This window comes from Macaca mulatta, chromosome 10, assembly GCF_049350105.2.
Source record: "Macaca mulatta isolate MMU2019108-1 chromosome 10, T2T-MMU8v2.0, whole genome shotgun sequence".
NCBI lineage: Eukaryota > Metazoa > Chordata > Mammalia > Primates > Cercopithecidae > Macaca > Macaca mulatta.
In genome coordinates, this window is record NC_133415.1 from 80681035 (window position 1) to 80693561 (window position 12527).

The window sequence follows — 12527 nt, forward strand, 5'->3', positions numbered from 1 at the left end:
GTTCCTCCCATGACTCATGGGAATTATGGGAGTTACAATTCAAGATGAGATTTGGGTGGGGACACAGCCAGTCCATATCAGATTCCTGATGACATTCAAATTACAAGTTCAAGTGATTCTCCTGCCTCAGCCTCCCAAGTAGCTGGGATTACTGGCATGTGCCACCACACCCAGCTAATTTTTGTATTTTTAGTAGAGACGAGGTTTCACCATGTTGGCCAGGCTGGTCTTGAACTCCTGATCTCGGATGATCCACCTGCCTCGGCCTCCCAAAGTTCAGGGATTACAGACGTGAGCCACTGTACCCGGCCCAATACAACTTTTAAAATATGATGAAATATGTAAATTATTCTGAAGAAACTCAAATGACTGACTAGAAAGTAGGTAAAGAATATGACTATGCACTCACAGAAAAAGAAATGTAGATAATCAATAAACATTTGACAACTTCCCTTGCAATTAGGGAAGTGTGAGTTGTAACTCAGAATTCTAGCCACTAATTTGGCATTAGTTGAAGAGTGGTAACACATAATTTAGAAACTTGTGGGAAACAGGTACTCTGGCATATTATAGGTAAATGGTTTAAAAGAACAATTTGGCAACACCTATCGAAATTTAAAATGCAGGCACCTCTTAACCTGGCAGTGCTACTTTTAGATCTCTTCCTTGCAGAAACTTTTGTGTTTGTGCCAAAGATGGACATAAAAGGTTGCTCACCATAGCATTGTTTGCAATAGCAAGCATAAATAGTAAAAATCCTGAATATTCAATCATAGCAGCTGGTTAAATAAAAACAAAAGAACACAGTACAACAGTTTTATGTGATTTATTTTTTATTTTTGTTTTGTTTTGTTTGAAACAAGATGTCACTCTGTTGCCCAGCCTGGAGTGCAGTGGCTCGATCTCGGCTCATTGCAGCCTCAACCTCCTGGGCTCAAGCAGTCTCCCCACCTCAGCCTCCTGAGTAGCTGGGACCATAGGCATGCCCCTGTGACCACCATGCCTAAGTTTTTGTAGAGACAGAGTTTTGCCATGTTGACCAGGCTGGTCTCGAACTCCTAAACTCAAGAGGAGAATTGCTTGAACCCAGGAGGCAGAGGTTGCAGTGAGCTAAGATTGTGCCACTTTACTCCAGCCTGGACAACAGAGCAAGACTCTGTCTCAAAAATAAATAAATAAATACATAAATAAATAAAAGGTATTCAACATCATTAGTGATCAGATATGAGCCACCGCACCTGGCCAGCAGTTTTAAAAATGAGATTCAGTTCTATGTACTAAGCTGGAAAGATCTCCGAGGTATAATGTTAAGTGAAAAAAAGCATGTTGCAGAGCAGTGACATATTTTATTGTTTTGTTTATGTAAAAACAAATACTTCCCCAACAAAAAAACACCCAAACTATGTATTACTGAGAGTTGCATACCAAATTGTTCGTGTCAGTTTTCTATGAGATGAATCAGATGGTATATGAGGATTCACTTTGTAAAACATTCAAAACACAAAGTGTACAGGATATAAGAAGAATATATAGTATTTTAATTGTTTAATTTCAAGATAAAGAAAGCATCAATCTTGGAGAAAAACTGGGTAAAAATAAAATTTCCAATTGTTTTCTTCGTTTCCAGGGAAGCAGGATAATGAAATATAAACAGGAAAACATACTGGCTGTTCATGCAGCAGTTGTTATAATAGCAGTGAGCAGTGAGTTAACTATTTACATATAAGCTGGGAAGAACAGAGATGATTGTTTAGAATTCAAGTATATTATACCCATGACTGGCTTTATTGTCAGGAAAACAGTGGGGTTCAGCAGAAAGAAAAAGTTCAGAGTCAGGGTACCTGGTCATTTAGGTTCTGATGATGTTAATCTTTACTTAGCTTTGTGATCTTCGGCAAACTACATCTGTTTAGCTCTTGGTTTCTTCTTGTCGTCTGTCAGTCATCTATCGTGTCTAAATTCTGAGTCTGAATCCAGTGAAAATCAGAAATAAGTTATAATATGGGCCGGGCGCGGTGGCTCAAGCCTGTAATCCCAGCACTTTGGGAGGCCGAGGCGGGTGGATCACGAGGTCAGGAGATCGAGACTATCCTGGCTAACATGGTGAAACCCCGTCTCTACTAAAAATACAAAAAACTAGCCGGGCGTGGTGGCGGGCGCCTGTAGTCTCAGCTACTTGGGAGGCTGAGGCGGGAGAATGGCGTGAACCCGGGAGGCGGAGCTTGCAGTGAGCCGAGATCACGCCACTGCACTCCAGCCTGGGAGACACAGCGAGACTCCGTCTCAAAAAAAAAAAAAAAAAAAAAAAAGTTATAATAGAAAGCAGCATCTTTGACGTAAGCTGCGTTATTGGGTCTGCTGAGTCTATGCGTCTTCTAAAGGTGAAACTTATAAAGTCATTGGTGACCATGGACTGTCTACCCAGGATGTGCCAGCCATGCTCAGGTAGACCTGGGGGATAGAGGGCAGTGTCATTGCTGGGTATGGCATATGTTTGAAAAAATTTTTTTCTTCCTTTTTCTTTCTATAGATAGAGGCTCACTCTGTTGCCCAGGCTTGAGTGCGGTGGCGCAGTCACTGCAGCCTGGAACTCCTGGGCTCGAGTGATTCCCCCACCTCAGCCTCCTAAGTAGTTGGGACTTCGGACACACACCACCATGCCTGGCTAATTTTTTTATTTTTGTTTTTTGTAAAGATGAGGTCTTGTTGCGAAGGCTGGTGTTGAATGCCTGGCCTCCCAGAGTGTTGGGATTACAGACGTGAGCCACTGTGCCCGATCTTTGAATATTTCTACTAAAAGAAAAAAGATGGCCGGGCATGGTGGCTCATGCCTCTAATCCCAGCACTTTGGGAGGCCGAGGCGGGTAGATCACCTGAGGTCAGGAGTTCAAGACCAGCCTGACCAACGTGGAGAAACCCGTCTCTACTAAAAATACAAAATCAGCCAGGTATGGTTGCGTATGCCTGTAATCCCAGCTACTCAGGAGCCTGAGGCAGGAGAAACGCTTGATCCCTAGAGGCAGAGGTTGCAGTGAGCCAAGATCACCCCGTTGCGCTCCAGCCTGGGCAACAAGAGTGAAACCTCGTCTCAAAAAAAAAAAAGAAGAAGAAGAAAAGACTGGTTGGATACACAGCAAACTCATAGTGGTGACCTCTAGGGGGTGAGGATCAATGATGACTTTAGATTTTTAGGTAATATTCCCTTTTGTCCCTCAAAATAGACAGTAAATATTCAACATACATAATTTTAAAAAGCCGTAATGTGGAAAAATGCAAATATGCCACAATGTTAACAGTAGTTAATTCCAGCTGCCGGGAGTCATTGTGGGTTTTTAAATACTAGGTTTTCTTTTTTTTAATTAAAAGGTAAATAATTAAGTGACACATTTCATGGTATAGTGATGAATAAAAGACTATCTTCTGGTTAATAATTAAATTTGGGAAGCAAGAAAATATACAAAGGAAAGAAAGAATTTAGTTTCACCATTTGATAATAAAATAAAACACTAATTAGGACAATTTATTTCTGAGAAGAAAGTCTTTCAGCATTTTTATATGCTTGCACTTTATTTGGATAACATAGTTGTGGAAAGGAAACTGTTTTCAGTATTGTCTTGGCTTTGTACAGCAGTAGTTGGGGAGCTGGTTTTTTTTTGGTCACCTGACCTTTTCATGCTTTTGTCACTTGCTGGTTGTAACTTTGAAAACCAAAGAGCTCTGGGTAACCTTGGCAGCAAAGCAGCCTACTGTATGATGGGTTGGGAAGTGGGCCAGAGGACCAACTCGATGAACTATTTCTAGTGCAGAGAATGATTGCGAGATCAGCCTTCTACTAAACATGAAAAAGTGGGGAAAGGCAGGCAATCTTCATTGCCCAGAAAAAGTTTTTCTTACTTTAATCTTGATCGTCTTTCTGTTTCAGCCTTGCTGCTTCTGAGACTTTCTTTCCTCTCACCCCCATATTTTTATCATGAAAGTGTTCAAACCATATATAAAATGTGAGAGAAGGCCAGGCGCAGTGCCTCACACTTGTAATCCCAGCACTTTGGGAGGCCAAGGCGGGCAAATCACTTGAGGTCAGGAGTTTGAGACCAGCCTGGCCAACATGGTGAAACCCTGTCTTTACTAAAAATGCAAAAATTAGCTGGGCATGGTGGCACGCGCCTGTAATCCCAGCTACAGGGAGGCTGAGGCAGGAAAATCACTTGAACCCAGGAGGTAGAGGTTGCAGTGAGCCAAGATTGTGCCATCGCACTCCAACCTGGGCAACAGAATGAGACTCTCTCTTCAAAAAAAAAAAAAAATGAGAGAATAGTACAATGAATATTTGCTATACCCACCAGATAAATTCAACAATTTTTAACATTTTGCCATATGTGGTTTGTCTCTTTTCTTTTCCTCAATCTGTCTTCTTTTATGTTAAACCTTTTTGAAGTAAGTTACAGACATCATGACATTTCACTTCTAAATATTTCCTTATGCATCTAAGATAGAGGACATCCTACTACATAACCATGATAATGTTGCCATACCTAAGAAAATTAACAGTAGATCCCTAATGGCATCAAATACACAGTCCATATTCAAGTTTTCTTAGATGTCTCACAGATGTTTCCCTGTTTTTGTTCCTGTTTTTCTTTTTCTTTTTTGAGATGGAGTCTTGCATTGTTGCCCAGGCTGGAGTGCAGTGGCGTGATCTCGGCTCACTGCAGCCTCTGCCTTCCGCGTTCCAGTGATTCTCCTGCCTCAGCCTCCTGGGTAGCTGGGATTATAGGCACACGCCACCACGCCTGGCTAATTTTTGTATTTTTGGTAGAGACGGGGTTTCACCATGTTGGCCAGGCTGGTTACAAACTCCTGACCTCAGGTGATTCTCCTGCCTTGGCCTCCCAAAGTGTTGGGATTACAGGCGTGAGCCACCATGCCTGGCCTGTTTTTCTTTTCTAAAAAAAAATTAAAGTTCATAGATTGCATTTTGTTGTTATTCTTTAATCCCTTTTACACTATAAGAATTTTCCCTCTCTGTTGTTTTTGTTTTATATAACGCTGACTTTTAAAAAACTATTTCGTTTTTTTTTTGTGTAGAGACAGGGTCTTGCTATGTTGCCCATGTTGGTCTCAAATTCCTGACCTCAATTGATCCTCCCACCTCAGCCTCCCAAAGTGTTGGAATTACAGGCATGAGCCACAATGCCCAGCTGACTTTTTTTAACTTCTAAAAAAATTTTAAAAATTGGCCAGGTGCAGTGACTTACGCCTATAATCCAGCACTTTGGGAGGTCAAGGTGGCAGATTGCTTGAGCCCAGGAGTTCAAGACAAGCCTGGGCAACATGGCGAGACCCCGTCTCTACAAAAAATAGAAAAATTAGCTGGGTGTGGTGGTGTGCACCTGTAATCCCAGCTACTCAAGAGGCTGAGGTGGGAGAATCACCTGAGCCCAGGAAATTGAGGCTGCAGTGAGTCGTGATCAAGCGACTGCACTCCAGCCTGAGCAACAGAGTGAGACCCCATCTCAAAGACCATTTTTTAACAACTGTGTTAAAATACACATATCGAGGCCAGGTACAGTGGCTCACACCTGTAATCCCAGCACTTTGGGAGGCCAGGAGGGCAGATCACCTGAGGTCAGGAGTTTGAGACCAGCCTGGCCAATGTGGTGAAACCTCGTGTCTACTAAAAATATAAAGAAATTAGCTGGAATGGGTGGCAGGCTCCTGTAATCCCAGCTACTTGGGAGGCTATGGCTGGAGAATCACTGGAGCCCAGGAGGCAGAGTTTGCAGTGAGCTGAGACTGTACCATTGCACTCCAGCCTAGACAACAAAAACGAAACTCTGTCTCAAAAAAAAAAAAAAAAAAAAAGAGAAAAAACCAAGAAAAATACACATACCATAAAATTTACCATTTTAGCTATTTTTAAGTGTACAATTCTGTGGCACTAAGGACATTCACATTGTTAAACTAAAATCACCACCATCCATCCACACAACCTTTCGTGTTGCAAAACTGAAACTATACCTATTAAACAGTAACTCCCCATTCCCTCTCCCATCCAGCGCCTGGCAACCACCATTCTGCCTCCCTTCTGTCTCTGTGAAGTTGACTATTCTGGGTACCTCATAAAAAAGTAGAGTCATACAGAATTTGTACTTTTATGGCTGGATTTCACTTAGCATAATGTTCTCAAGGTTCATCCATATTGTAGCATGTGTCAGAATTTCCTTTTTAATGCTAAGTAATATTCCATTGTGTGTATATATCATATTTTGTTTATCACTTTGGGTTGCTTCCATCTTTTGGCTGTTGCAAATAGTGCTTCTATGAAGATGGGTATACAAGTATCTCTTTCAGTCCCTGCTTTCAATTCTTTGGAATTTATACCCAGAAATGGAATTTCTAGATCATGTGGTAATTCTATTTTTAATTTTTTAAGAAACTGCCATACTGTTTTCCATAGTGGTTGCACAATTTTACGTTCCCACCAATGGTGCACAAAGGTTCTAATTTCTCCAAATCCTTGATGGCACTTGTTATTTTCTAGTTTTTTGATAGTAGCCATGCTAATGGATATGAAGTCATATTTCATTATGGTTATGATTTGTATTTCTCTAATGATTAGTGGTGTTGAGTTTCTTTTCATGTGCTTGGCCATTTCCATATCCTCTTCGGAGAAATGTCTTTTGCCCTTTTTTTGTTTGTTTGTTTGTTTTGAGACAGGGTCTTGCTCTGTTGCCCAGGCCAAAGTGCAGTGGTGTGAACACAGCTCACACTGCAGCCTCAACCTCTTGGGCTCAAATGATCCTCTCACCTTAGCCTTGTGAGTAGTTGGAACTGCAGGCACGTGCTACCACATCCAGCTAATTTTTTTTTTTTTTTTTTTTACTTTTTGTAGAGACAGATTCTCCCTATGTTGCCCAGGCTGGTCTCAAACTCATGGGCTCAAGTGGTCCTGCACCTCGGCCTCTCAAAGTGCTGGGATTACAGGCATGAACCACCTGCCCGGCTTCATTGCCCATTTTCGAATTGGATTTTTTGGTGGTGGTGGTTGAGTTATATAGATGGGTTGTCTTTTTACTCTGTTGGTTGTGTCATTTGATGCACAGAAGTTCTAAATTTTAAATGTCCAGTTTATATATTTTTTAATTTGTTGCCTGGGCTTTTGGTGTCATTTTCAAGAATTCATTGCCAAATCCAATGTCACAAAGATTTTCCTTTTTGTTTTCTTATGAACAGTTTCTTATGAAAGTTTTATAGTTTTAGGTCTATGTTTAGGTCTTTGATACATTTTGAGTTAATTTCTTTATATGGTGTATGGTAAGGTCCAACTTCATTCTTTAGATATCTAGTTTTCCCAGTACCATTTGTTTGAAAGACTTCTTATTGAGTGGTCTTGGCATCCTTGTCAAAAATCTTTTGACCAGGTATGTGAGGGTTTGTTTCTGGTCTCTTTATTCTGTTTCATTGGTCTGTATGTCTGTCTTATGCCAGTATCCCACTGTTGATGACTGTAGCTTTGTAATAAGTTTTAAAATCGGGAGTGTGAGTTCTACAGCTTTGATCTTTATCAAGATTGTTTTGGATATTCAGAGTTTCTTAAGATTCCATATAAATTTTAGAATGGATTTTTCTACTTCTGTAAAAAACACCATTGGGATTTGAGAAGGGATTACACTGAATTTGTAAATTGCTTTGGGTAACTTTGATAGCTTAACGATATTGTCTACCAATGCATGAACAGAGGGTATCTTCATTTATTGCTGTCTTCTGTAATTTCTTTCAGAAATATATGAGTGATCCAGTTTCTCTGAATTCTCACTGTTTGGAAGTCACTATTTTTCATTTTATCCATTCTAATAGATGTATAGTAATATCTCATGGTTTTAATTTGCATTTCCATAATGGGTAATGATGTTAAACATGTTGTCATGGGGCTTCTCTGCCATTTCTGTATCCTCTTTGACAAATTGTTTCTTCATACCTTTTGCCTATTTTCTAATTGGGTTTTTTTTTACCGTTGAGTTTTGAGAGTTCTTTATGTATTCCATATAAGGTTCTTTTTCAGATATGTGGTTTGCAGATATTTTCTCCCAGTCAGTAGCTTGTCTTTTCCTTCTCTCAACAGAGTCTTTCATAGCAAAACTTTAAAATTGTAATGAAGTCCACATTATCATTTTTTTTGCTATGGATCACACTTTTTGGTGTCAGGTGTGAAGAACTGTTCACCAAATCCTAGATCCAGAATATTTTCTTCTGTTTTCTTCCAAAGATTTTATAATTTTACATTTAGATCTATGATGCTTTAATTTTTGTATAATGTATAAGGTTGAGGTTTATGTTTTTGCCTATGGATATCCAGTTACTCTAGCTCTACTTATTGAAAAGACTATCCATCCAACATTAAATTGTTTTTGTGCCTTTGTTAAAAAATAGTTAGTTGTACTTGTGTGGGTCTGTTTCTGGTTACTCTATCTATTGCATTGACTTATATGTGTGTCCCTTAGCCAGTACCACTCAGTCTTGATTACTTTGCTATGCAGTAAGTCTTGACATTGGGTACAGTGATTCCTCCTACTTTTTCTTTTTCAGAAAAATTTTAAGCTATTCTAGTTCCTTTGCTTTTCCTTATAGGTTTTATTTGTTTATTTTATTTTTAAGAGATGAGGTCTCACTATATTACCCAGGCTGGCCTCCAACTCCTGGACTCAAGTGATCCTCCCATCTTAGCCTCCTAATAGCTGGGACTAAGACAAGTAGCACTGTTCCTGGCTTATGTAAATTTTAGAATAATCTCTTCTACATCTATAAAAAAAATTGGATTTTCATATGTGTTAAAACTTATCACATTGGGGAGAATTGATATCAGTACTGTGTTGAGGTTCCTAATCCATGAACATGGTATGTCTGTTTATTTAATTCTTCTTTCATTTCTTTAATCGGAGTTTTGTAGTTTTTAGCATGTAAGTTCTATGCATGTTTTATTAGGTTTATAACTAGGTATTTAATTTTTAAGATATTATAAATGGTATTATATTTTAAATTTTGGTTTCCTGTAAAGTTACAATTGTCCCATCACTTTGGAAGGCCAAGGTGGGAGGATCACTTGAAGCTGGGAATTCAAGACCAGCTTAGGGAGGCAACAAAGTGAGACCCTGTCTCTCCAAATTTTTTTTTTCAAAATTAGCTTGTGTGGTGACATGTGTCTGTAGTTCCAGCTACTTAGGAGGCTGAGGTAGGAAGATCGTTTGAGCCCATGAATCCAGGAGTTAGAGACTGCAGTGAGCTATGATCACACTGCTGCACTCCAAGCTGAAATCAGAGCAAGACCCTGTCTCTAAAAAAAAATTACAGTTGATTTTTATATGTTGATCTTGTATCTTGAAACTTTGTTGAAGTCACTTACTAGTTCTGGGAATTTTGGTAAAATCCTTAAGATTTCCTACAGAGATCATCATGTCATCTACAAATAGGACATATCTGCAAATAGGAACAGTTTTCTTTCTTTCTTTTCAGTCTGTGTGTCTTTTACTTCCTTTTATTGCCTCATTCTGTTGGCTAGAACTTCCAGTATTATGTTAAATAGGAATAATGAGAGTAGACATGCTCATCTTCTTCCTGACCTTACAGGAAAAACATTCAGACTTTGACCATTATGTGTAATTACAAACTTTGCTTGGTGGGTTTTTTTAGATGATCTTTATCAAGTTGAGGAAACTATTTCTAGTTTTCTGAGTGGCTTTTTTTTCTGTTTTTTTAAATTGATGCATAATAGATACACACATTTTCAGGGTACATTCATATAATTTATAAAGATCAAATTAATGTAGTTGGGATATCCATCAATTCTGAGTGTTTTTATTTTGAATGGGTGTTGGTTTTTATTAAATGATTTTTCTGCATCAGTTTTTTGGTTTTGTGATTTTTCTTCTTTAGCCTGTTAATATGAAGGGTTACATTGATGGATTCATAAATAATGAACCAGCCTCAGGTATCCCTGTGATAAATTCCACTTGGTCCTAGTGTATAGTTGTTTTACATGTTGCTGAATTTTACTTACTAGATTTTGTTAAGCGTGTTTACATTTAATTTAAAAAAAAAATTGCCAGGTGTGGTAGTGCACGCCTGTAATCCCAGCTACTCAGGAGGGCTGAAGAGGGAGGATCGCTTGAGCCCAGGAGTTCGAGTCCAGCCTAGGCAACATTAATGAGACCCCCATCTCTTAAAAAAAAGAAACAAAAAAGGGCAGGGTGTTTAAATCTATATTCATGATGGATTTTGGTTTGTAGGTTTCTTTCTTTTTGATACTTTTTGTTTTTGACTGATGATTAAAAGGAAACTACTCAGACAGCGTCCTCTCCCTCTTACTCTCCCAGAGGAAGAAAACAGTTATCAAAGGCGAATGGCAGTTGCAGCAAAGCAACATGAAAAACCAGATTTATGCTCAGGAGAGACCACTGTGCCCCTTTCTATGGTTTCTAGTGCTTTATTCATTCAGAGAGACCTCTCTAATAATGAATTATAGAAATGATCCCTGAAAGTACAGTCTTTGGTACTGTCTTTGTCTAGTTTTGATATCACATGGAAGACTATGAAACTCTTCATGGAAGATAGTGATGAAGACCACTAAGTCATGGAGCGAATGAGTTGGGGCATAGGAACATCCAAAAGAATCCAGCAGGGCAGCCAAGTGTGGTGGCACATTCCTCTAATCCCAGCGCTTTGAGAGGCTGAGGCGGGTGGATCACCTGAGGTCGAGTTTGAGACCAGCCTGACCAACGTGGTGAAACCTTCTTACTAAAAAGTACAAAAATTAGCCAGGCATGGTGGTGCACATCCATAACCTCAGCTACTTGGGAGACTGAGGCATGAGAGTCGCTTGAACCCAGAAGGCGGAGGTTACAGTGAGCCAAGATTGTACCACTGCACTCCAGCCTGGACAACAGAGTGAGACTCCGTTTCAAAGAAAAAGAAAAAAAGAATCCAGTGGGGCAAAAGAATTCAGGAATTAGTGAAGAGAAATACTGTAGTTTGGCTGTAAATACTGTTTTGAGGTGAATGTAAGGCAGTGTACTGGAGGAGATTCAGTGAGGGATGGGGATGACGCCTAGCTTCATGGGTGGAAGAGTTAGTGTAGTTGGTTTGTAGAGGCTCTTAGTTAATAATGATATGGTAGGACTGGGATTGTATTGACTGTAGAGAAAATATATAAGAGTGTTAGGAAGCCAGCGTGGTGGCAGGCATGAGGTGGGCGGATCACCTGAGGTCAGAAGTTCGAGACCAACCAGGCCAACATGGCAAAACCCCATCTCTGCTAAAATACAAAAATTAGCCAGGTGTGGTGGCTCACACCTGTAATTCCAGCCACTCGGGAGGCTGAGGCGGGAGAATCACTTGAACCTGGGAGGCAGAGGTTGCAGTGAGCCAAGATCACTGCACTCCAGCCTGGGCCATAGAGCCAGACTCCATCTCAAAAATAAAATAAAATAAAATAAAATAAAAAAGTGTTAGGGAATGAATAGTAGAGGCAGATCCTGGACCTGGAGATGATGAGGAGACCAGGTGGAAGGATCAGACTTGAGCAGGAAATCGGGTGCCTCTCTCTGGAGCTTCTGGGAAGAAGGGGATGGGTATGGAGAGAATGGGGTCCTTAGAAGTAATGTGAATGTCTGAGAGTGCCTCACATTTTGCTTGAGCAAAGGGCTATCCCTAGGGCTGAAGGAATAATAGGTCTGCACAGAAATGGAAGCAAGTATTCTCTGCTGACACTCACCATATGGGTAGCTGTGAGGATGAATTAGAGCTTTGTTTAGGTCCTCAGGCCAATTTGGGGGTTTAGTTTGCATTTGTTTTTGAGACAGACTGATGACCACAAGTGGAATGATCAGTGTGGAAACTCTTCTTTGAAAAGTCTTCAAAAATGAAACGTCATTGGAAATTCTTGGAGTCAGCTGCTGAGTCTTAATGCTTTCCACCATTGACCGTGAGAGAGGGACTTTGGCTTCATCCTCTGTTGAGGAGTTTGTAATCAGCAGGTCAGACTTAGTCTTCAGACCAATTCTGCACAATCTCTTCCAGAAAATAAAAGAGAAGGGAAACCTTCCCAATGCATTTTATGTTTCTGATACCAGAACAACACAAGAATCAATTTCCATCCCTAGCAAAGTCATTCCTCTTCCTCATGCCTCCATTGTGGGACACAGGATGCTGCTTTTCTCATGGGGCTGTCCTGGCACTCAGGGGACCATTTTCTGTTCTTGTTGCAGCTGCAGCCGACTTCGGCAGGTTCAGAGCATCCTGACCCAGAGCAGCAAGTCTCGGCCGGATGGGATCCTGTGCATCCTAGGTCAGTGCTTTTAACAAGGTGGGACTCAGGGCTGGGGCACCTTGGCTTTTTTTGTTCACAGGAAGGTATTAGTAATAGGACCAAAGTGAAATAAGCTGTGAGTTAGTGTCCTCCTAGTTCTTGTTCCCCTGAAATTTGTTGCTGTTTTAATGAGGTTAGATGAGCTATCACTGAGATAGGAAGCCCA

The 12527-nt window shown here is 40.3% G+C and overlaps 1 protein-coding gene and 1 non-coding gene across 6 annotated transcripts in view; one reads left to right on the top strand and one right to left on the bottom strand.

Annotated features, from left to right (window-relative positions):
- DNAAF9 (dynein axonemal assembly factor 9) overlaps positions 1–12527 on the top strand; it is a 164671-nt gene that overhangs the window by 11578 nt on the left and 140566 nt on the right. For all 5 annotated transcript variants that reach the window (XM_077948981.1, XM_077948979.1, XM_077948978.1 and 2 more), the window contains 1 exon segment: positions 12261–12340. In XM_077948981.1, the coding sequence (XP_077805107.1) occupies positions 12261–12340 (80 nt within the window).
- On the bottom strand, positions 10333–10544 carry LOC114670716 (small nucleolar RNA U3). The gene has a single exon (XR_003720408.1). It is a non-coding gene; the product is annotated as a small nucleolar RNA U3 (small nucleolar RNA).